The sequence below is a fragment of the Podarcis bocagei genome (genome assembly GCF_964188305.1).
Source record: "Podarcis bocagei genome assembly, chromosome: 3".
In the NCBI taxonomy this organism is placed as follows: Eukaryota; Metazoa; Chordata; class Lepidosauria; order Squamata; family Lacertidae; genus Podarcis; species Podarcis bocagei.
Window position 1 is genome coordinate 3,929,907 of NC_138127.1, and position 24,847 is coordinate 3,954,753.

At 41.7% G+C, this 24,847-nt stretch overlaps 2 protein-coding genes and 1 long non-coding RNA gene across 6 annotated transcripts; 1 reads left to right on the forward strand and 2 right to left on the reverse strand.

The window, feature by feature from the left end:
* The first annotated feature begins 379 nt into the window (after window positions 1-379).
* Window positions 380-17,196, forward strand: LOC308584355 (uncharacterized protein). The gene is made up of 23 exons (XM_081189070.1): window positions 380-423; window positions 517-584; window positions 703-795; window positions 2,033-2,160; window positions 4,533-4,679; window positions 5,120-5,191; window positions 6,233-6,400; window positions 6,497-6,593; window positions 7,094-7,311; window positions 8,339-8,492; window positions 9,744-9,952; window positions 10,470-10,587; window positions 11,381-11,586; window positions 12,592-12,709; window positions 13,042-13,208; window positions 13,299-13,399; window positions 13,472-13,599; window positions 13,702-13,752; window positions 13,863-14,046; window positions 14,131-14,251; window positions 15,474-15,567; window positions 15,731-15,856; window positions 17,069-17,196. The coding sequence occupies exons 1-22, from the start codon at window positions 395-397 to the stop codon at window positions 15,820-15,822; spliced, it is 2,763 nt and encodes a 920-aa protein (XP_081045196.1). The 5' UTR covers window positions 380-394; the 3' UTR covers window positions 15,823-15,856; window positions 17,069-17,196.
* On the reverse strand, window positions 3,268-12,343 carry LOC308584487. 4 transcript variants are annotated; one of them, XR_014006827.1, is made up of 5 exons: window positions 12,148-12,343; window positions 11,257-11,402; window positions 8,971-9,007; window positions 4,608-4,655; window positions 3,268-3,760 (listed from the first exon to the last, which is right to left on the reverse strand). It is a non-coding gene; the product is annotated as an uncharacterized lncRNA (long non-coding RNA). The 4 variants fall into 4 exon arrangements; XR_014006828.1 differs by having other exon boundaries at window positions 4,556-4,655; XR_014006826.1 differs by lacking the exon at window positions 8,971-9,007 and having other exon boundaries at window positions 4,556-4,655.
* A 1,480-nt stretch (window positions 17,197-18,676) lies between the features above and the next one.
* TTC32 (tetratricopeptide repeat domain 32) lies at window positions 18,677-22,919 on the reverse strand. Its single transcript, XM_081189288.1, has 3 exons — window positions 22,667-22,919; window positions 21,738-21,892; window positions 18,677-19,043 (listed from the first exon to the last, which is right to left on the reverse strand). The coding sequence occupies exons 1-3, from the start codon at window positions 22,804-22,806 to the stop codon at window positions 18,916-18,918; spliced, it is 423 nt and encodes a 140-aa protein (XP_081045414.1). The 5' UTR covers window positions 22,807-22,919; the 3' UTR covers window positions 18,677-18,915.
* Window positions 22,920-24,847: the final 1,928 nt, after the last annotated feature.

Consider the following 24,847-nt stretch of genomic DNA (forward strand, 5'->3'; position numbering starts at 1 on the left):
CTGTGGCAAGGAAGGGAAAGTGTTGGGGACAGCTATCAGAATCACAGGGGTGAGGCATCCTCAATAATCATCCCAGATCTTGAATAGATTTACTCAAAAGTAAATCTCATTGAGTTCAATTGATTTTAGGTCCCGGGTTTTGCTCCAGAAGGCTCCCATGGGATTGCATACAGATCGACATCATCCCTTCTGGTGATTATCAATTGCTGCTGGAGCACCTGCCCCTAATTTAGTGAAATTGTGGGACAGTCTTTCTTTATAAAGGGGACCCAATTGGATTCCACCATTTAGAATATGTCTGTTTCGTTTGTGGTCTGTGTTGTGTCAGTGAGGAGCTATCCTATAAAAAGAACTGGATGAACTTCGACTATTTGGACTACACTCCTTTGGAAACATGAAGAAGGCAGAAAAACTGCTTTGCAGGTAAAGTGCTTTGAGAGAGGGGTCCTCCTCTCACACTTACTCAGTTTTGTCTGATCTATTTACATGGTTAATTCCTCTCTCTCTTGTTTATAGAATATTACTGCTGTTTCTCTGGTTCCAGTCTGGAGTAGGGAGGAATGGACCAGCATTTGCTCCTCCAGGTTGGATAAAAGACTCAATTGCTTCCTGCCCTCTAGGGGAACTCTAAAAATTGTGTATCTTCGCGTTGTGTGATTACTGTATTATTATTGTAACTGTAAAACCTTTAATCCCTTTTAGGTTTTATAGAAAGCACCTGTTCCTCCAGTATGTTTTGGGTGAAGCTGGATAAGTCCTTTCTTCAGGACAAATTCTTCACAGTAGAAATAATTGGTGAGCTGTAATCCATGGGGAAAGATAAAGAGGGTATCACTTCATGCTTGCAGCCTTACTCCTATGTGTACATGTTCCTTTGGGAGTATCATTCAATTATATCAGGGTTTCCCAAACTTGTTTTTTTGGACTACAACTCCCATCATCCCTAGATAGCAGGACCAGTGGTCAAGGATGATGGGATTTGTAGTCCAAAAACAGCTGGGAGCTCAAGCTTGGGGAAACCCTAGATTCTATCAATGGGGCTTACTTGGAAGCAAGTGTGACCCAATTAAGCTGTTTACAAGAGGACGTAGGTTTTTCTCAGTGAGAATTCAGTAGCTCTAACCTGAAAAGTTCATTTACCATCTATGTTTCCATGTATTCCTTGAGTTTCTTGCAGACAGAGATCTAATAAATTACTGGGGGAAGCCATGAAGTAATAAGTTTCTGAAGGGGAAATGTTTAATGGCCAAATTGGGTTCCTGGGTGACCTTGATTGCGAAAAACTGTTCCTACTGTGGGTAGGAAGACTGAACTGAAAACTACAAGCCCTTCAGTTGCATTAAAATAACACTTGAGAAAGTGTTTAAAGGAAGGGTGTGTCTGTCTGTTAACCAAGTTTGTTAGTGTCCATCTTCATCAGATAGTTTTCCTTGAAAGCGAGAGGGATGGATTCATAATCCCATTTCCAAAAACTGCTTATTCAATTGCAATGACAAAAGTATGCTAAATTGAAATTATAATCTGTCTTAAACCAATACCTTCTTTTTAAAAACACACACACACACACACACACACACACACACACACACACACCAGAGGACATGCACCATGAACACTGCATTTGAAGGCTATTTTTAGCAATTAACTATGTTGCTGGGATAAACAGTTGGCTCCAAACTCCACTGAAAATCTCTAAAGATGGTAGTACATTCTTAAGAAGAAGAGTTTGGATTTGATATCCCGCCTTTCACTCCCCTTCAGGAGTCTCAAAGCGGCTAACAATCTCCTTTCCCTTCCTCCCCCACAACAAACACTCTGTGAGGTGAGTGGGGCTGAGAGACTTCAAAGAAGTGTGACTGGCCCAAGGTCACCCAGCAGCTGCATGTGGAGGAGCGGAGACGCGAACCCGGTTACCCAGATTACATGACTACCGCTCTTAACCACTACACCACACTGGCTCACATTCTTAATTGTGATGGCTTGTTTGACCAGAATAAACTAGCAGCTAACACTCTGTTGTGTGTGTCTCTAGATCCCTCTGGTGTCTCGGTTCTGCTTGACGAGGAGCTAGAAGCTCGCTGTGGCTATGTCCTGTCAAATGATGTGTGGGGTAATACAATATTCCGGGCTTCTTTTCTTGGCTGTCATGTTATAAATGAGGTGAGGCCAACTAATGCTCTGATTCTATACTCTCAATATCAGCAGTGCAGGAAAGGTTAATGTGCAGTATTACTGTTCGGTGCACCCTACCAGAATGAAACAAAACATTTGATCTGTGAAACTTCTGAGGATTGTGGCAGGGACTCCTGACTTTGAAAGCTCCCCTCATTCAGTCTAACCTTTGGTTTTACATTGAGGTGGCTGCTTTTGAGTCTTGCAACGCTAGGATCCCTAGCTCAAAGGAGGATGGATGGTAGAGAAAGGAAAGCAGAGGCTGGATTTGATTTTCCAGAGATGCTGGATTTCCCCTTACCCAACTGGGGACCTTCTGGATGAACACTGAGCATTTATCTTGATTTATTTGAACAAAGTTTGCATGTAAGCTTAGACATAATTCAGCAGTGCATTCATCCTGATTTGCCTGTAGAGTGTTCTTCTTGTTACTCATTTGTTCATCTGACTTTCTTCAATGCATTCCTATGTCCCTTCCTGACTTCAGAAAGCCTGCTTAAATTTATTTTTTGCTGCACTAGTTACAGAACACTCTAAAGGTAAAGGGACCCCTGACCATTAGGTCCAGTCGTGGCCAACTCTGGGGTTGTGGCGCTCATCTTGCATACAGCTTCCGGGTCATGTGGCCAGCATAGAATCATAGAGTTGGAAGAGACCACAAGGGCCATCAAGTCCAACCCCCTGCCAAGCAGGAAACAAGCCGCTTCTGGCAAACCAGAGCAGCACACGGAAACGCTGTTTACCTTCCTGCCGGAGCGGTACCTATTTATCTACTTGCACTTTGACGTGCTTTTGAACTGCTAGGTTGGCAGGAGCAGGGACCGAGCAACGGCAACTCACCCCATCGTGGGGATTCGAACCGCCGACCTTCTGATCGGCAAGTCCTAGGCTCTGTGGTTTAACCCACAGCACCACCTGTGTCCCTATCCCCCCAAACATTGCAGTCACTAAGTAATGAGTACACCACCTGTGCTTTTTTCCTCCTTTTTGCCTGCCCTCTGTGTACGTATTATGCTAAAAAACACCAGGTGCACTTCCAGGCTTCCACACTTTGCAAAGATCTCTCACACATTTGAGGAGATGCTGACACAGGAGTGCAACATCATATCCCATTGCAAAGAAAGTGGATACCTTGCAATAAATTAGCAATGGTGCTCTTGCAAAACAAATCTGCTCCCCCATGCAAAAAATAATGATAAAATGTTTTAGTTTATTGAGGCAAGAAAGGTTACAGAAAACTACCGTGGAATGTGCAGGATAACAGCCACGCTTTATCATCTCCATGCAGTTGCTCAAATGTTTTTTATCCGGAGGCCACCCAGTTTTGGATCACACAATGACAAATGTCATGAGATGGGCAAGAGTCTTTCTCTTCCTGGATATCCAGGGAAGCAACTAGCACTGAGTGAAAACATGATTGCCATCTTTGTGGATACCAGTCCTCCACACTTCCTATACATAAATCCAGCTGGTAATTTTGAAGTTGCATGTGCAGAAAAGCAGAATAAATCATTCTTCTTTTCATACAATTTAGTGCTGGGCCCAATGTTGTCAAAATGGAGCCATTCAAACAGGTGAGGAAAATCAGCTGAAAATGAAAAGAAAAAAAAATCAGGCAAAATAAACCTAAAGAGGGGCACCCCCAAACCATGAGGACTAAGTGAGCTCAGCAAACATATAGGGAGAAGTGTGAAGAGAGATATGAAATGGAGTATCCAGGAAAAGAGCCATCAATGATGTGCTTGACTACTGAATAGGAACACTCCATACTTCAGTATTTTGTAACAAGGAACTATTTGTTATAGGTGTTCTGCTGCCCAAGCATGCTAACCCACACACATTTGTGTTTTGACTGTCAAGAGAAATGTGTGATGGGGAAGCTGGGACTATTATTTATTTATACATACATACATACATACATACATACATACATACATACCCTGCCCATCTGACTGGGTTTTGCAACATCAGACATTTTAAAAATATCCTAATGAAAGGCCATAGATGCGGAACCAATGAGAAAACAACTCTGGCTAGCATTAAATTAAGTTATTTTAAGGAACCAGCTATGTCAGATTCTCTGTGAAAAGCTCTGGGTTGGGTTTTGCAATAGAACAGCAGCAGCAGCAGAATCTGCTCCAGGTAATGCTCAGTGACAAAATCTATAGAAGCTCAGTGTTCTCCTCAGATATTATCTCCTCCTTGAAGATGTATACTACAATGGCACAACTGATAGTAAATGCAGCAAACTTGTATAGATCACCACCCTGGCTTTATTAAGCACTTTGGTGTGGGGGGGATGCATCTCTGTCACTAAATTCAGTGTTTTCTTCCCAAACCAATATCCCAAATGATTGCAGATGGATGAAAACTTCTCTCTTACTTTAAACATCAGAGTGTCATTATTCCAAGACCTGAGGGCAGCTACAAACTACCAATACCCTATGCGCTGCTCCTACCCCACATGGGCTCCAAGGGAAATTCTGTGTGAAGAGAATTACATGGAGGTAAGAAATGGTTCAATATGCTTCATAAGAATGAGTTGGTATAAAAATGATAAGAATATAAGAGCATTTAGCTAAAAGATTATCAAAATAAGACAAAAATTAAGCAGAAGTAGCAAATATTTAAAGAAGCAGAAAGGGAAGTTGAGGAAAGTCACAGGGTAGGGGGAATTTTCTTTTCTTTTCTCTTATATGATAAATGTGTTGAATATTAAATTGTAAAATCTAATTAAAAAATTATACATATATATAAAAAGAATGAATTGTGCTACCAATGATCCTGCCACGTACAGGATGTGAGCAGCCTTCCTCCTTTGCACAACAAATAAAAACATTGGAAACTTAAGTTCTCTAAAATAAGGAAACTGCTAGGAGGGAACTGAACAAATCTGGACCTCATAACCTGTTGCACATTCTATAAATAAGTATAATCTCGTTTCAAGGTATCAGTGAAGACCGATGTGCCTGTGATTTCGGATTATGAGACTGCAGAATGGATGTCTGCATTGCCTGAGGTAAGGGGGAAAGTATATGATATGCTGGTTTTTGTAAGTTTTATTACCTACCTTTCATGGTAAGAAACACTCTAGAGTTGACTTATGGCAATTCAAAAACAGAAAAACTTAAATTTAAATCCAATGAAATATCAGTTGAAATCTCTCTGCCCCTTTCTCCCTCTGAAAGAAATGGTTTGGAATAAGCTCTCCATCCTAAGTATATACAGTAGTACCATGGGTTACACTTCAGGTTACATACGCTTCAGGTTACAGACTCCGCTAACCCAGAAATAGTACCTCGGCTTAAGAACTTTGCTTCAGGATGAGAACAGAAATCATGCTCCAGCGACGCAGCGGCAGCAGGAGGCCCTATTAGCTAAAGTGGTGCTTCAGGTTAAGAATAGTTTCAGCTTAAGAACGGACCTTCGGAACAAATTAAGTACTTAACCCGAGGTACCACTGTATAATGGAATGCAGAGCCAAGTGCAGTCATTATTTCTGGTCCACCAAAGGAACTTGTTAAAACTTCATCCTCACAACCGTAAGGTAAGTTAGACTGAGACAGAATTACTGGTTCAAAGTCACCTAGTGAGGTAGCAGGTATTCAAACCCAAGTCTCACTGGGCAACATCTAGCATTTTGTCTGCTACGACAAATCACATCAATTCTGGTCAAGGCATAGTTTCTCCAAAACCTCAAAGTGCCCACTGAGAGGAATATCTCCATTCTGCATGGTGGATCTGCAGCCATAGATAGATAGCAGCCCCCCTTTTATGTTCCTAGCTTACAAAAATCTACAGCACTTCAAACCCACTGACAAAAAAGTACCCATCACACTTTACTAATATAGAAATAGTTGGGTATTCCTCTGGAATATATCTAGTTCATGAATGCCGGTGGATTTTATGGCTGGTTGAAGATTTGTACTGAAGTCTAGACCTTGCATAACATTTTTTAAAAGCTTGTAATGAAATTGAAAAATTGCTCATTTTTGTTCTGAAGCTTAAGCCGCTTGAAAATGCTTATCAGCCTAATACACTCCCCCCCCCCCCTTTTTAGGCACGAAAAGTTCTGTATCAGATATGGCAGCTGATATTCTATTCTCCTTCGGGGAGAAAGAAAACATTGGTGAGTGACGCTGACAAGCTTGGCTACAGTTTCAATAATACGCTGTCAAGAGTGTTCCTCAGGTCTCCCTACTCCACAAATGAAACAGAACATTCAGTGGTGAGTTAATCCTACTAGGAAGAAGATGGCATTGCTCAGATAGGTCTCATATTTCAGCTGGACTAATAAAACTTTACCAAATGTTTTTTTCAATAGGCTAATGGGGTCACTATGAGCACAATCAGCTCCACTTCCATGTACAGACAAAGATGGCTGCTTCTGTTGATTGACACCACAGTGTCATGCCCAGTTGGTGAGTACCTCCCTTCCCTTTCCCTAAAAAAGCATAGTTCATTCCTACAATCCAATGTGACCTGATCCTTTCTGGGAAACTGTTTCCTTTATGACCCTTTTCATGAAGTCCCATGACACCTGGTCAAATGCCTTTTCCGCATCTCTTGATATTAAAACAGCCTTTTTGTCTGAGCTTTCTTCTTGGTATTCTAGTAAATCTATTACATTCCTCATGTTACTGTGTATGTATCTACCTGGCAGGAAGCCAGTTTTCTGGGAAACTGTTACATGAATGTTAATACAAGCCAGGACCTACAGCAACTTGAGTTGTATGCCTACTGTGTTCATAAATAATAATAATAATAATAATGCATGTATTAGTACTAGGTTTTAAAATAAGATTTGGCCAGTATGTGCATGGGTGGTGTTGCAAGGTGATTCACAAACATTAAAATGTTACCTCCTGGTGATCTTGCCTGTTTTTTGTCAAGCACTGATCTGAGTCTTACTAATCGGCAGATGGTACCAGCTTTACGGATGTTGCCATAGTATGGACTGTGCCAAGTATGGTCCCCCGATTGGTCCTTCAAGAACCCGCCTTTACATCCCATAATATATCAATGGCAGTCGATGGGCAAAGAATAGAGAATCCTGAACATTTCGGTTATACGCTGGATCGTAACATCACACACATTGTAACTACTATCCCAATTGGAGCATCTGGGGGCAGGTTAAAGGTAAATGTGATTTTTATAAAATCAAACAATATGGAAGCAGACTCAAGTTGGTATACCAAAAAAAATGCAAAGGAAGTTTCCATTAATTCAGTCAGCTGTTAGATCAGCACTGCAGCAAAGCAAAACCCAACTACTTATTTCCTTTGCATATAGATATTGCAATCAACCCAGCTGGCATAGGGTAGGCCTGTCTCCTGACTTGTTCTGCATATGTAGGTGAACTCTGAGGCCTCATGATATGGGTTTACAAACTAGAAAACTGTATAAACTCGCCCCATGAAACTTCTGCTCATGTACAACACTGTGACCTGCCTTTTGGGTCTCTGAAGGAATGAGGTCACTAAAACCTTGCGACAGAAAGATTAGTGTGTTCGTGTTGACTTCATATTGCCACTGAAGTGTTATGAAGCCTTAGATGGTTGAAATCATCATACCTGAGAAATCAAATAAGGGTGACATGAGTCCTCTTAAATATATCTATGCACCAAATCAGATTTTTATAAAGGTGTGCAAAGACATTCTTGATGGCTGCTTTTTAACTCTGGAGTGCCCTTCCTTTAGAGTTTTCTGAGCCTGCCTTCAGAAAGCAGTGTGATATACGGTATTTCTATTCAGAATAGCTTTTGACAGTATCATGTACTGTCAATCTATCCAGAACCCTCTGGATGGGGCAAGCTTTGAAGTCAATAAATATAAAGTGTTAAACTTCTGTTATTCGGGACAATGATAGATGCATTTAAGCACTGCAGAACAGAATGTGGGAAGATACAAACCCTGTATGTTTTGAGTTCAGGGGCATATAACTACTTAACTGTACAGGTGGTTTTCACTGCTGTTCGTCTAAATCAGGCATGGCCTAACTTAGCCCTCCAGATGATTTGGGACTACAGTTCCCATCATTCCTGACCACTGGTCCTGTTAACTAGGGATAATGGGAGTTGTAGTCCCAAAACATCTGGAGGGTCAAGTTTGGCCATGCCCGGTCTAAATGAATCTACTTTCCTTAACACTTTTTTCCCTCTTGTAGAGCACTGTATCCAATGGTGTCTATGGGGCAGTATATAGCATTGACTTATTATTGGAGCATACCTGGACAGATACAGATTGGCACTTGACCAAGTACACTGTGATTAAGCAAATCACCACACCCTTCATGCCTAGAATACCAAGAGTAGTCAATAGTAAGTGGGGATAAGATGCATCTACTTTTCAGTTATATGTAAAACATAGGATTGCTGCTGGGTCGTTGTACAAAGCTGTACCTTATTGATAAAGTATTTTGTTTTTGTTTTTTTATTAAGAGATGAATGTACTTTCATTAGTTCCTCTGCTGGTTTTTTTAAAAAAATAAAATCTTAATTTACCATTTGGGATCTAATCCCCTAGTCCTGGGTCCTAATATTAACTCAAAGATGGTATGTGGAAGCATGCAAAATGCATGACTTGTAGCTTTTTTGTCTCAAAGGTGAAGAAAACAATTCTGCAGTAAAGGGTCTTGTTGGAGGGAGAAGACTAAGATCCCAATTTCTTATTGAACAAGTTTATTTTGTAGGTTCCTTTGCAAAATAGATCCAACAACACATGGGCAGAATATAGATCCTTAAAGAAGACCCTTTCTTCTGCATGGAAAGATTTTGGGAGTCAGTTTACTAAACCTACCAGTTATTACCTGTGGATACCAGTTGACTTCCATCATCTAGTTACAAAAAACATGTAGATCAGTTTACAGAATGACCGCTCCCCGCTTAAAATGGGGGGCGCCCTTTGCGTGGACGCGTGCAGCCCCTAGATCTGGAGCGGCTCCAACAGCATAGGCTTGGCTTTGCCTTCCCTCAGGTGGGATACCTGGAGGTCTCCACCTACCTCAGTCAGTTGTCCAATCCCACCTGGGGGAAGCGTTGCCAAGGAGACCAGGCCAGGTAGGGGAGGGATTACCTGCCCACACAATAGAGGGAGGATCAGTTTACAGAAACTTGAATTCTCTCTCCCCACGCCCCCAGTCACATTCTTAAATGAGAGTAAACTAGTGGTAAATTCTCCTGAGAGACCACATGAAACAAACTGTGTTCTAATATTCTAGTTGCAGGTAGGTAGCTGTGTTGGTCTGCCATAGTCGAAACAAAATTTTAAAAATCCTTCCAGTAGCACCTTAGAGACAAACGGTTATTGGTATGAGCTTTCATGTGCATGTATCTGAAGAAGTGTGCATGCACACGAAAGCTCATACCAATAACAAACTTATTTGGTCTCTAAGGTGCTACTGGAGTTTTTTTATAGTGTTCTAATGCACTGTTCTTAAAACTTTGAGTCCTCGGATATTCTTGGACTAAAATTCCCATGATCTCCAACAAACACCTGGGTGCCTTAGGCTGAAGAACACTGTTCTAATATTCATGCCTTCCCAGTGACAAAATGCTTTTGTCTTAACACAGACACTGTTCCAGAAACACGACTCTTTGATGTAACCTTGGGAGTCTTCCTTCATGATGTCATTCTGGTAGCACTTAAAATAGGAGAGGAACAGCTATCCCGTAAGGAAGCACAGCAAAGGGGTTACAAGATCTCTGACATTCACTTCCCCAGTGGAACAATAGGCTTTCAACTGGTAGTACCTTTTGACGATCCCAACATCTTAAGAGAGGTAAGGCAGCTAGGCATGATATCTCACTGGGGCAAGCATTGTACACACACAATGGTTGAGCTACTGGTAGGTTGGATACAAAAGCTATCTGAGTCTCCTTATGCATGTATTTTCTTGACCCCGGAATTAGACACTAACTCTAACCATACTAATGTGCATATAATTAACTTGATCTTGGCAAATATGCATGTGTTTCCCTGCACTGACCACTCCAAGTATTGAGAGTATTGGGAAACTTTTGCCTCAATAAGTTTGATCTTGTGCTTTCTAGCATCTTATGGTAAAATATTGTTGGGAAGTGGTGTTGAAAGCTAATATGAAGATACATGTGGGAGAAGTTCATACCTAGGATATGGTGGTGGGGAGAAAAACATCTGTGCAGCACTAGAGATCTTTCTATTGTCGTCCTTCCAAATTGATTTTGGCATAATGTGACTATTGCCCTGAAAATCCGTTCTGATTAAGCTAATGCAGTCAAATTCTCTCTCTTCATGGGTTTTATAAAACTTGTTTAAAGTATGTGAACAAAAATGAAACCAAGTATCACCTTCATGTGAACTACACTCTGAATGTGGGACCTCAGCTGAAGTTGTATCACCACCCTGCCGACATAGAATGCATAATTGCAGATGTTGGTAAGTTGTTTTGTCTAAACTGACAAAGTTATAACTCCTGAATGGCTTGTTTAAGTTGCATGCACAATAGCTAGACAATTCCTATTGTATCCTCTAGAAATATAAACCACTGGGAGCAATGAAATCTGTGTGAAACTGAGTAGATGAGCCAGTAAACTGTCTGGATAGATTTTCTTTCTTTGCTTTTTAACAGTTTAAAACTCTCATAGCATGTCCTAAAGAGGTCTCGTTATCCAAAGGAGAGGCAAATATTTGCAATACGTAACCCCAAACTGTATGATAGCAGTCTTCTTTAGGCCTCTGGGTTCCACCATCAATCCTAATTTGAAACAAAGAACCTACTTCTATTTTTCTTTTCTTTTCTCTCACTCTATGACTCCTCCATTTTTATTTTTATATACATTATTTAATCACTTTTTTTTTTTTTTTAGTGTAACCCATCTAGGGCACAACCCCAAATTTGACTATGTACCACCAGTTGGAAGACCAAGTATGCGGATAAACTGTGGGAAATCTGTGGCCTTCCAGATGTTGGCTGTGCTGGGAGTTGGGAGTCCCAACAACATCTGAAGGACACCAGGTTACCCATCCCTGATATTGATACTCTTTATATTTGCAACCAAATGGAGAACAGTTACCCAACAGAGAAGCAGTTTCTGGTGTCCCTACCTGTTAGGCAATTCAATGTTAAGCCACTTCTGTCAGAAGCCTCATGAGATGCTATATTTTCATATAGCTTTTTTCAAAAAACAACAACAACATTCACTTAGCAACTTTCTTGTTTCCTTTACAGAACTACCAGAAGGCATTGGGTACTGCGACAAAGAGAACATGTATTTAGCTGTTCCGATTGCAGGCCTATACAAATACTGGAGCCTATATATAGGCAGTAAGCCACTAAGTCAAGCCACTGCCCTCGCAGATGGGTATTTTGTTACTACAAATGATACTCATCTAATATTGCAAGTGCCTCTCTTTGCTGTTGGGATTATTTATGAGGTATACAACATGAAGGCCTTGGCGCCTAAAGCTTCCTTATCTCACTTGATGGAAAAAGCAGTGATATAACTAAATGTGATTTTCTAGGGATGGGGAGCCAGCAGAACTCCAGATGTTGCAAGTTCTATCAGGGTTAATAGAGATGATAGGAAGCTGTAATCCAAAATCACCTGAAGGTGCACAGGTTCCCCATAGGTTTTTCTTCTGCAAGGATATGTGTCGAAGTATGGATGCCAAGAGAGGGTGGAGGGTGCCTCAGATGATAGCAGGGGTGGGCCATGCACAGGTTCTAGGTATGGAGAAAGGGGTATTCACAGGACTGTGTAAGCTAGGGCGATTATCCTTTCAAAGCAATCCTAGCTGATTAGTGTGGCGTTTGTACGGAGCCCCCGGTCGTCTCATGGACTATTGACCCATACATCACTAATCTGCTGCCACCAATCAGGTCCTCCCTGGTAAATCACTTAGCCTCAGTCAGGTCCTCAAGTTAACAAAGAAGAGTGTAGTTTATTGCAGACACAAACAAACTTTAACTGCATTCCAAACGTTGTTACTCTTTACCTTTTTAGTCTTATTTTATCCTGCCTCTATCTCTTCTACCTCCCCTCACACAAGAACCCACTGCACTAACTGTCTCTCTATTTCCAACTGCCTGCCAACTGCTTTTCCAACTGCCTTTCCCAACCAACCAACCCACTAAAACCAGCCAACTACCCACCACCAACAACTAACTCAAACCTCAAGCTCAGCCCATTTATAATCAAGTAGGCTCCGCCTCCGACTTTCCTATTGGTCTACATTTTAACCCTTTCTCTCCCCCCCCCGTACAGACATTTTCTAAACGAACAGGCAAACACCACAGTTAGTCATATGGGTTTTAACTGACGATGGGCTTTTAATTTATTTTGGTTGATGAGATGATGGCTCAAATGCATAATTTTTAACTAATGCTAGAACATATAAATGAAGTTATCCTTATAGATACATTTCTTATCATGTTTAAAGGAAGTGTCATTTGAGAGAATTCGAGCCAGGTTTGATCTTCTTCTGAAGAAAACAAGCACTATGGAGATTTTGGATATCTTCTCTGTTAGATGCAATTTTCACTCTTCACAATTCATAGGTGAGCTATATTCCAGTCCAGTTTATCACTAAAACAATGTGGAGATGTCTTATGATCTTTTTTTAAAAAAGTTTTTTATTTATACTTTTCAAATTTATACATTTCACATTCCAAAATTTGACTTTCTTGCAGTTCCTTAAATTTATTTTTTAGTATCTTCTGGAGATCCAAATTCATTTAACTTGTTTATTTAATTATGTACTGTAAATATATACTCTCATAAAAGTGCAGGTTATTACAATAATCCTGCTAATGTTTTTATCTGTTTACAATTTATCTGTAAATATTCAATGATTCTTATGACCTGGTTTATTGTCATGGGCTTTTCTTAGTGTGCTACCCTAACGGAACAGTAACCGTCTCTGCTCTCATGAAGACTGTGCCATCCATTGACATGGGCAAAACTAGGCTGAAGGACAGCACCTGTAGGCCTAAGGAGTTTACAAAGGAACAAGTCTTCTTCCAGTTTCATGTTTCTACTTGTGGCACTTCACTAAGGGTTAGTCCTTGGGCAAAGGGTGTGGAGAACAGAAGGGGGAAAGTGTGCTCTTTCCAAGCATGATGAACCTGAAATATTTTTTCCCGACAGTTTGAAGGTGATCACCTTATTTATGAAAATGAATTATTATTTGAAAAAGAGACTCTTCCAGCACAGGGACCACCAACTATCACAAGAGATCCAGCATACAGGTAGGAGTTACTTTTTTAAAAAAGATGAAACCAGCACTACTCTAGTATCTAAGAAATGTCCCTCTGTTGCAGGCTGACTATCTTGTGCTACTACCCAATCAAAGAAACACTCATGCAAAGTGCTGTGATCTATGGCTCCTCCTCTTCTAGAACTCTTCCTACTGGCTATGGCACAATGATGACTAGGACAAATGTAGCAGGTAAGCAATCTTGTAAAATGCAAAAACCTGGAAGTATGTTACTTCATTGTGTGTGTGTGTATGTGTAAGAGAATAATTATTAAATACTTTCTTCTCCTATAGGCCCTAGAAGAGCAAGGCAAGTTCTACATATCACCTCAAGCATCTTCAAAGGTAATATTTTCCTAAAGGGAGAAGGAGAGCTATACTAGAACTAAAACTGAATATATCAATTGCTTTAAAAATAATGATCTCCTTCTCTTTATTGCTCTTGCTGTTGGCAGATGAATCTTTCACAGAAACCTATGGGCAGCATTCGGTAGCTCTCAAATACTCAAGGGAACCTGTTTATCTTGAAGTCGAACTAAAAGACGAAGCTCCTGGTGTTGAACTGTTCTTGGATAACTGCTGGATGGCTGGGTCTGAAGAGTTTGGCGCCATTCCCCAATGGAGCATCATTGAAGATGGGCAAGTGGCTCAAAACAACTGTTCTATAACCGTATTGATCAAGCTTTGTGGACTAATAACTCTTATGTCTCCTCTCTCAAACAGATGCGAGAGCAAAGACAGTGGATCTGTGAGCTTCAGCCCAGTTACTAAAAGTGGCAGAGTGAAATATCCCAATCACTTCAAAAGGCTGAGAATACAGATGCAGAGTCTTCCTCTGAGAAAGGTACAATCCAAGTGAAACAGACAGGACTAGAAAATATTCATTGTGCAACTTCCATAGTTGAGGCAATCGGTTCAGTTTTACTTGAGCATGACTAATTAAGAAGAAGAGGAAGAGTTTGGATTTGATGTCCCGCTTTATCACTACCCGAAGGAGTCTCAAAGCAGCTAACATTCTCCTTTCCCTTCCTCCCCCACAACAAACACTCTGTGAGGTGAGTGGGGCTGAGAGACTTCAGAGAAGTGTGACTGGCCCAAGGTTGCCCAGCAGCTGCATGTGGAGGAGCAGGGAAGAGAACCCGGTTCACCAGATTACGAGTCTACGCTCTTAACCACTTAATTACGTACTGTGCATTCCCAATCAAATGTCCCACCCCGCATTTTCAAATATATTGGGTGGGAAGTGCATGATAATGTTACCCAGTGAGCAGTACTTAATTTTAGTTTCTTTGGGATTCCATTCTATATGGCAAAAGCCGCTTAAGCCAAACTCCTACTGAAGTTCAGTAAAATCAGAAATGGCACACAAAGGGCCAGTGCAATTGATGTCATGCAGGGGAAACAGAATAAGCAGCCCTAGAGTACTGGCACAAACATCTGACATCATCCCTCTTTGCTAGTGAACATTGATGGGAGGTCTGTGTAGGTCTTTCTCTCTTAAAAGTTCTGAATGGCATAGACCTGGCCTGCACAAGTTGTGATCCATCAGGTCAAATGCAGAGAACTCAATTGTTTTAATGGTTCCCTACCTCCTTGCCTTGGAATGCAAGAGGGGGCTGTGTTGGTTAGGCTTGATCGGTGCTTTTATTGAGTACCTTCTCGCACACAAAATGAGTTTTGATGCATCACAGTTACGCAGGACTGCTCTATACTGTTGTCATCCAAGCACTGATCAGAAGTGTGTCACTTTTAAGCAACTTTTTAAATGCTGGCGCTTAGCATATTGCTATTTGAAACAAAAATGTAAAATCCCACTACAACAAAGCTAGCATCTTTTCATAAAGCTTTTTTTAAAGAAAGAAAGAAAGAAAGAAAGAAAGAAAGAAAGAAAGAAAGAAAGAAAGAAAGAAAGAAAGAAAAGTTCAATTAAGGGATCCTCTCCATAGAAATAAGGCTTGTTGAATGAGAGCACTTGGGTACAACATTTTCAGCTGTAGAACTTATTCTTGCAATTTTCTAAGCCTGCCTGAACAAAGGGTCCTTTAATTTCTCTCTTCCGCTTCTAGGTATACTTCCACTGTACTGTAAAAGTCAGCACCTGCCTTCATCTGCCTGGTAATGGTCTTCCAGAAGGACAATGTTTACAAGGAAGGAAGCTTGGTAGGTGCACCACTGAAAACTCGGGAGATGCTGAACTTTTAATATATTGTAAGGTTACTTGACTTATGCCATAATTTCAGTGCAATGTTGTTGTTAAAGAATGGGGGGGGGGGTCACCAGCTCTTTTCAAACTTCCTGGTAAATATGCACCCATTAATTCCAGGAACATTTGACTATACTTGCCATACTTCAGATCAGCGTTCTGAAATCCACGGTTACGCAGTGGCTGGACCAGTCTTGGTTAATCACTCCTGAACAAATAAAGTAGTCTGAAACGCAGATATATAAGGTATGTTTGGGGAATTTCAATAAACAATATACAGAAGAAATTACTTTTTTATATAGAATTGTGCATCTATCAGTATTGCTGATTGCCTGTGGCAATCCAGGGTTCTCCAACTTACCTTTCGTAGACCTACCTTGAAATTCTGATTAAACCTGGAACGCTTCTGCATGCAAAGCATAAATTCTACTCAGCTTTAGGCCTCAGCCTTATAGCAAGATGGTATACAAGATGCTGTGTATGGAGGACGAAATAATGCCTTCGGTCTTAAGATCAGTAACTTAGGCCACAATTGGTGCTGCAATACATATGCAGTTAGGTTCTGCTGATGACAAATAGATTTAACCTGTCTGCACTTCATTGGTGGCAGATTTAAGCATGTCTAATTCTACATGGTGCTGGAGGAGACTCTTGAGAGTCCCATGGACTGCAAGAAGATAAAACCTATCCATTCTTAAGGAAATCAGCCCTGAGTGCTCACTGGAAGGACAGATCGTGAAGCTGAGGCTCCAATACTTTGGCCACCTCATGAGAAGAGAAGACTCCCTGGAAAAGACCCTGATGTTGGGGAAAATGGAGGGCACAAGGAGAAGGGGACGACAGAGGACAAGATGGTTGGACAGTGTTCTCAAAGCTTGAGTTTGACCAAACTGCAGGAGGCAGTGGAAGACAGGAGTGCCTGGCGTGCTCTGGTCCATGGGGTCACGAAGAGTCGGACACAACTAAATGACTAAACAACAACAAATTCTACACTGAATTTTGGCCAGAGTCTTTCTCCCAGACTCTGAAACCATAAAAATGAACCCCGTAATCACAGACCCGCAGGGCTGGTGAGGAGATGAAGACACTTTGCCTATCAATCCTGTTCTTGATCCTGCCACAGGCATAGACAACAGTCCAAGACAATGGCCCACCACCTGGATCCAGAAACCTTTTGACAAATTTAGCAGCTTGATGTAGCCACACCTGCTGAATGAGAAGTTTGACTTAACTTTCACAAGCCGTCGACTGCTGATTATTCTAGTACGAAGAAGATTAAAAGTTCCTCCTTTCTCCAAAATAAACAAACCAACCAACCAACCCCAAACACCTACCTGGTACAAAACCCATGCTTATTTGCTGAATTATAGGACAAGGGCAAGTCTGTGTGTGGTCTATGTATGTAGTAGGCACCCACATGTGTAAGGGGACAAACTGAAAATTATTTTTCTTTTCCAGATATAGCTGCACAACCCTACTTGCTACGGCTGGCCTTTGGATTTGGTGCATTACCTGGGACTGATTTAAAATGTACATATTGGCTTCCTATGGCAACACTTCATAAATAAAAATCTGGAGGTGCAAAATGTGAGTTGATCTTATTTTAGGACTGAATTTGCTACTTCGACAAAAGCATTTTGAATAATTTTGAATTTTGGGAGCCAAGAGGCCTGTGGGGTGCAGTTACAAACCCAAATATTCAGTGCTGGACTGGTGAGGGGGTCAAGACCTTTGTTTGCCAAAGGATACAGTCATACCTTGGTTGACGAACGCCTTGCGAGTCGAAAGTTTTGGTTCCCGAACGCCGCAAACCTGGAAGTGAGTGTTCCGGTTTGCAAACGTTCTTTGGAACCCGGACGTCCAACGCGGCTTCCACGGCTTCCAGTTGGCTGCAGGAGCTTACTGCAGTCAATCGGAAGCCGCGCCTTGGTTTCCGAATGTTTTGGAAGTCGAATGGACTTCATGCTAAGCTATCACCTTCTTGCATAGTCTTAGTTACAAGGATAAAATGAGAGCCTCAACTTAAAATGCTTTAAGTGTCTTACAGTAGAAAGAATCAAACTGTCTCATTCTGCATGACAAATTCATTTGTTCTTGGAGGCAAAATCACATTATTTTGTATCTACTCAATTGTACTAGACAGCTTGGCAAATATCCAGGGTTAGCTAGTAAAACATTTTGCAACAACCCATGTCTTTGCCATTTCAAGCAACACCAATGTAACTTTATTCCCCATTTTGTAAGGCCAAGAGTTGAATAGCTGGCTGTCAAGCAACAGCCTACTTTAGACCTCCTGCCAGGTGTGCATGTGGGCCAAACTACCTCATAGAATAAAACAAAGCCTTATGTAATGCAGTGAACTACTTCTAGACAACTATAGTAGGATCACCAGACAAAAGTATGGCCATTGTTTGACATTAATGGCGCAGATCTTATAGGAAGTGATGCACCCCAATTTAGAAGAAATGTGAAAAGTGCATAAAATAATCTGCATCATTGTTCTGGACATTCTAAGGCTTTTCTTACAATATAACCGAAGGCTTCCCATAAACTGTCCATGTCTGAAGACATTCTAGCCAAGGGAGAGTCCACCAAACCTACAAATCAGCAGCTGCCCATCTGCTAAATTTACAGGCCCCCAGGACTGTGAAAGGCACTGCCAGAATTGCTTCATGCATTTGTCATATAGTGCTGGAAGGCTGTAATCCTGCATGCTGACCTATTTTTCTATAGAATCTCTATAGTTTATTGTCTCCCTGAAGCTCAGCAGGCTCTTTTCCGTTGGAAATATATTATTAAAATGTAGGGGTTGTTTTTTTGTTTCGCAGTCTCTCTACTAATCAATCTATGAAGGCTTTACACAATGATTATTAAACTTGCTTGGAAGAGCCAATGTGACTTGGTTGTCACATTTGTCTAATGTCCTAAGTGTGGCAGGTTGTTTCATACTACACAAAATCCTTAAATAAGTGAATGTGGCCCCTGAAGGAATTTAATGCTTGTCTTGAGAAAGACAAAATGTTACCCACCCTTGGTTCCAATATCTACAATGAAGAGAACCCGAGGCAAGGTTAATACAGTACTTTTAAAAAATAATCTGCTCTGTCACTAGAAAAAATCCACAGTACAAACAGGTTACACTTCAAATCAACTGACTTTAAATTTAACAAATTAACATAGTGGAGTGGAGTGGGGAAAATATGTGTGTTCCTATTACCAGGTAATCTAAGGCAGAGGAAATATGTGTGTTCCTATTACCAGGTAATCAAATCTCAAGTTTGTCCAGGTTCATCTGGAGTAGAATTTCAATAGTTTCTTTTTAGCTTTTCTTCTTTATCAAGAATTGTCTGCTTTAAACTCAGAGAAGCATCTTCAAACTTAGGGTTTAGCTCCAAGACCTTGTTGAAATCCTTCATGGCGTCATCAAAGAAACCTGCCTCAAAAAAGAAATGAAAAAGATCCCTTTGTCTTACTCTGCATATGACTATTGTACTATTTTTCTGTATCTCTTCTATCAATACAGTATATTTAATCTTGTTGCCCTACAGAAACTGCAACTCCTTACTTTCATTGTCTCTCACAGAACCTCCCACAAAACCCAAATTTGTTGAGTTGCCCTAACAAATTTCATAAATGAATAATAATTATTTGCACGCTTTTGTTTTCCAAAGACACAAAAAGTGCACACCACATACTATTCCTTGGTATAGTGTAATGATTAATATACAGAATAATAAACTCTGAACTAATTTATGTTTGTATGTCTGTGTGAGTGAGGCTTCAATCATCTGGATGCATGAGTAGACAGAATTACAATGTAGGATATAGAATCTATTACAAAGCAGTTATGTCCCCCCTTGCCTCTGAGGCCATTTCAGTGCACTGTTCCTTTGCCTACAGTGGGTGTTTTCACCTCATATATTAGTTAGCAATACTAATCCTAATTCATAGGCCCAATAAGACAAAGCAATGGGTATTACAGTGCAATTGTGTAGACTTGTGTTTAGGAACTATCCAAATGCTTGAGTAAACCATTTACATGTACAGTAGAAGTATATATACCAGGTTGAGCAGGAGATTAAGCAAGGTTTCAGTCACTGCCATCATACTTGGAACTGATCTATTTCTGATACATTAGTTTGAATCTTCTTCATAAAACTTTATCTAATAAATCACAGCACACAAGTAAAAGGGCAGAATCTTCAAACAAACAGGAAACAAAGCAGCTTTTACAAAGTCAACACACATTATGGACACTGTGCCCTTTCAGATAGTGGGTCATTGTGTTCTAGGGTCAAACATTGCACAAACACTTTATTTTTACAGTACTGCATTTCTAAAGTGGAATCTTTTGGGAATATGGTGTTATGTAAACCCAAGGGAAATCACGAAATGTGCTGCTACAGTTTTGCATTACCTTTTTATTCCATTTGTTAAAGGGGATGTGTTGGCATTCAGAAGGGGGGCTTACTCTGTGTTCTGCTGAAATCTGGGTTTCCTCAGTGGAAGGACTGATAATGGCAACAAGGTTTCTGGAAAGACTGCTCACCTACACTAGCAATAAGCCATGGGTCGGCAAACTAAGGCTCATGGGCCGGATCAGGCCCAATTGCCTTCTAAATCCGGCCCACGGAAGCTCCGGGAATCACCGCATGGATCGCCAGCGAGCGAGTTCTTTCCCTCCTCCCTCCCTCCCTCTCCCTCACACGGCGGCAGCAGTGCCTCCTCCCTCCCTCCTCCTGGCTTCTCCCCGCCCTGCCTAAAGGAGGAAGGGGGCTGGGCTTTGTTGGTGCCAGCTCCTCTCCAGAGCCCTTTTGTGCACCGCTCATCATCCCCCCTCCGCCACCACCAGCCCCTGCCACTCGCAAGACACAGGTAAGCAGCCACCGGGGCTCGTTCGGTGCTGTGGAGGAGGGGAGAGTCAGGAGGTGGCTTACCTGAGTAGAATGTGTCCTTTTATTTAAAATGCATCTCTGGGTTATTTGTGGGGCCTGCCTGGTGCTCTTGCATAGAATATTGTGTCCTTTTATTTAAAATGAATACAGTATGTGTAGTGTGCATAGGAATTCATTTTTATATATTTTTCAAAATATAGTCCAGCTCCCCACAAGGTCTGAGGGACAGTGGACCTGCTGAAAAAGTTTGAGGACCCCTGATAAGCCCTGGCAGTGCACAACCACAGGAGAGCACTGGGTTTATGCTAGGGCAAGGAGCAGAAAATAGATACCTCTCAAATGTTTAGCAGCAGCAGAACCTCTGATTATACTGTTGAATATAAGGAAGCTGGGGCTAAGCAGAAATTCAGCTCAAAACTAATTCCTGCACATAGAATTATTTAATTTTAAGTTAGAATTGGGACATGGGTGGCGCTGTGGGTTAAACCACAGAGCCTAGGACTTGCCGATCAGGTCGGCGGTTCGAATCCCTGCAACAGGGTGAGCTCCCGTTGCTTGGTCCCTGCTCCTGCCAACCTAGCAGTTTGAAAGTACGTCAAAGTGCAAGTAGATAAATAGGTACCACTCCGGCGGGAAGGTAAACGGAGTTTCCGTGCGCTGCTCTGGTTCGCCAGAAGCGGCTTAGTCATGCTGGCCACATGATCCGGAACCTGTACTCCGGCTCCCTCGGCCAATAAAGCAAGATGAGCACCGCAACCCCAGAGTTGGCCACGGCTGGACCTAATGGTCAGGGGTCCCCTTTACCTTTAAGTTAGAATTAGCCGCTATTCTGTGGATCTTGGGATTGATCCTGCAAGCCTGAAGTCTGCCCTGATTAGGGAAGATTTTAATATTTGATGTTTTGTTGTTTTTAATCTGTTGGGAGCTGCCCAGGGTGGCTGGGGAAACCCAGCTGGATGGGCGGGGTATAAATAATAAATTATAGTGATGATGATAGGGTGCAGCCTCACGTCATACAAGTGAAGCCTAAGAGCCTGATAAGCACTGATGTGCACACAAGAATCTACCTCAGAATCTTGCTAGACAGGGGTTCCTCAACAAAGTGGAAAAGGTTCCCAGAAGGTAGAAAGTTTTAAAGTCATATGTCAAGAGAACCTACTCTGAATGTTGCCAATTGAATTAGGACAAAGAAATGCATTTAAATATCCAATAAGGAAAGCTTAGTTCCATACCTAGCCTATATAATATTAATCCTCGGTTATAGTATGGGACTTCAAATTCAGGCCAGGCTTCTATAGCTGATGTATAATCCTCCATTGCTTCATAGAAGTCAACTCTCAAATACTTGATCTGTCCCCTGTTGTTAAATGCTGTTGCCAGATCATGACTGATGAAAAGAAAGGGAAGAGAGTTATTGTCACCTACAAAGAATTGTGCTGCCTAAACATAAAATGACACAGAAAATCTGTCAAGATTATAAAAAGTTAAGACCCGGCTGAAATAAAGTGAGTTTTAAAAATTAGGTGAATAAAACAAAACAAAAAAAAATTGCTTAAAATCCATACTTTGGAACTACAGGAAGAAGATGCACATAGTAGTCACAGATCTGTTGCAACATCTTAAGCAACAACCCAGGGCTAATCCTGTGCATGTTTACTCAGTACAGTGAGGCTTGCCTTTGAAGTAAAAGTACACAGAATTGCAGCCTTGGGATTGCTTGCAAAATCACTTCCTGTGTAAATGACACTGAGGTCTGTTTCCCAAATCCTCATGTCGTTGGCATTTAAATCCCACCCTTTACTCAAAGGATTGTAATGTGACGTCAGTAGTCCTCCCCCTCCTCATTTTATCCTCCACATCGACCCTGGGAGGGAAGTTTGAGGCAGTAGTGACTGACCCAAGGTCACCTAGTGAGCTTCATGGCCCAGTGGGAGGATTTGAATCCTGCCATCCCAGATCACGCAATCTGGTACTCTAACCACTACACAACACTGCCTCCCCTTCCTTCCCTCCCCCTCTTTTAAAAGGGAAAGCGAGGGGAAGGGGCTGCAGCAGAGACGTTGAAGGGTTTTGGATGAGGGGGAGAGAGAAAATACGTAACAGCTTCCCCGCGAAACACACACGCGACATTAATCTCGTCTATTGGAACTGGACTTCCCACCTGCTGGCGCATGCGCAGTACTCGATGTAGCTGCTGTACAGCTCTTCCGCCCTTTCGTACCGTTGCTCCCCAAACGCTGCGTGCGCATCACGCAGGACGTTCAGCGCAGGCGCAGACTCAGCTGTCGAGCCTCGGTCCATTATTATTATTATTATTATTTTAACGGCCGCTGTTCGGATGTGAGTTCGGTTCCCAACACGCAGCTCTCCCTCCCAACCCGCCACAAAATATCTACCGTGGGAACAAAGCCCCCTTCCCTCCCTCCCTCTCTCTCTCTCGCGCGCGCCCGCCCGCTCGCGCCCAGCTGTCCTTCGTGGCAGCCGTTGGGGCTGAGGCAGCGTCGCGCGACTCTCCTGCCGTGACGTCATCGGGAAGGCCCCAACTATAGATCTATTCAAGAAATGAAGACTGCCGAACGTTTCGGAGCTTCCGGGTTAGTTTGAGATATTCGCTCCGATGGCAGCTAAACGGAGTACATGCGGTTTTTAATGGGTATGGGCTACGGAATCTTACGGGGAATAATTATTATTTTAAATAATGCTAATAGTATTTATGGCAGTTTGTGTGTATGTGTATACATACATATATATATAAAACTAATTATATATATATATATATATATATATATATATATCTCGAACATTATATATGCAAATAAAAATACAGTGGTACCTTGGTTTATGAACTTAATCTGTTCCGGAAGTCCGTTCTTAAACCAAAGCGTTCTTAAACCAAGGCGCGCTTTCCCATAGCAGCGGGGGACTCAATTTAAAAATGGAACAAAACTCAACAGGAAGCAAAACATGTTCTGCTTCCAAGACAAAGTTCCCAAACCAAAACACCTACTTCCGGGTTTGCAGCATTCTTAATCCAAGTTGTTCATAAACTAAGCTGTTCTTAAACCAAGGTACCCCTGTAATAATATTAATAAAACAAGTGGTTGGGTGGCCCTCTGTCATGGATGCTATAGCTGAAATTCTTTCATTGCAGGGGGTTGGACTAGATGACCCTCGGGGTCCCTTCCAACTCTCACAACATAAAACTCTAAATTTTAAAAGGCAAAAATTTGGAAGGGACCCTGAGCAATACCTTCCAACATTTTCTCCTATGAAAATAGGGACGTCCATAAGGATAATTTTACTATTTCTACCCCACCCATCTAACTGGGCTGCCCAACACATATAAAAAACATAATTAAACATTTTTAAAAAACCATCCACCTTCAGACGGCTTGTGGGGTTGGATAACTCTGTACCCTCCAACATTTTTCTAATTAAAATAGGGACATCCTAAGGAAAAACGGGACGTCCTGGGGTTAAATCAGAAACCAGGATGGCTTCTCTAAATCAGGGATGTGCCTGGAAAATAGGAGGCAATGCAATGCAGGAATCGTAGCAAAAGAATCTCTGATATATGGCCATTGAACCTCTGTTTAGAAACATCCAATAAATGAGTCCACCCCATTCCAAGACATTTCCACATTTCTGCTGTCCAAAAGCTCTTACCCTCAGAAAAGTTTTTTCTCGTGTTTAGTCGGAATCCCCTTCTTTCATTCCATCAGTTCAGGTCCTACCCTCTAGATCAGAAAAGTTCTCTCCATCTTCAACGTGACAGCCCTTCGGATATTTGAAGATCACTATCATCACCTCTCAAGTCTTCTCTTCTGCAGGCTTAGCAATGCCTGACTCCCTCATCTGTTCCTCAGAAGGCTGGGTTGCCACACCTTTAACATCTTGGTCGCCCTCTCCTTACCCCAATCTGGACAGGGGCACTACACATACACAAATAAGCTTACAGGTGCGTATTGTCGCCCGAGTTGAAAATTGAATGTGCAAAATGCATCCTCTGTATGTAGTTCTCACATGCCGCCTTTAAAAATCGCTAATATTCTGCTGATCGGCTGCTTGGGCAGAGCGTGGATTCAGTCTTCACCCAGTACCTGATTTGAAGGTGTTTTAGCTTTGGAAAAAACCACTCCATGTGCTGCTGTGACTGATCTGTTTGAGCATGGGTTGCCATCACAAATTCTTTCCTTCCAACGTTTTTGGAAACTTCTTTGGCCCAGTATATAGTGTCCATACAAAAAGAAGAAGAAGGGAGGCCTTGTGAAGTAGAGAGTGACTTCAAGAAACCAGAGAAAGTCAGGACAAGCATTCATTTTGTTTGTGTTATGTCTCAGAC

Coding starts and splice junctions, on each gene's coding strand:
- TTC32 (XM_081189288.1), bottom strand. CDS start 22,806: ATGGACCGAGGCTCGACAGCTGAGTCTGCGCCTGCGCTGAACGTCCTG. Junction 21,893..22,666: donor TACTGCGCATGCGCCAGCAG/GTGGGAAGTCCA, acceptor TCTTTTCATCAG/TCATGATCTGGCAACAGCAT. Junction 19,044..21,737: donor ATTAATATTATATAGGCTAG/GTATGGAACTAA, acceptor TTTTTGAGGCAG/GTTTCTTTGATGACGCCATG.
- LOC308584355 (XM_081189070.1), top strand. CDS start 395: ATGAAGAAGGCAGAAAAACTGCTTTGCAG. Junction 8,493..9,743: donor AATACCAAGAGTAGTCAATA/GTAAGTGGGGAT, acceptor GTCTTAACACAG/ACACTGTTCCAGAAACACGA. Junction 13,753..13,862: donor CACCTCAAGCATCTTCAAAG/GTAATATTTTCC, acceptor TGCTGTTGGCAG/ATGAATCTTTCACAGAAACC.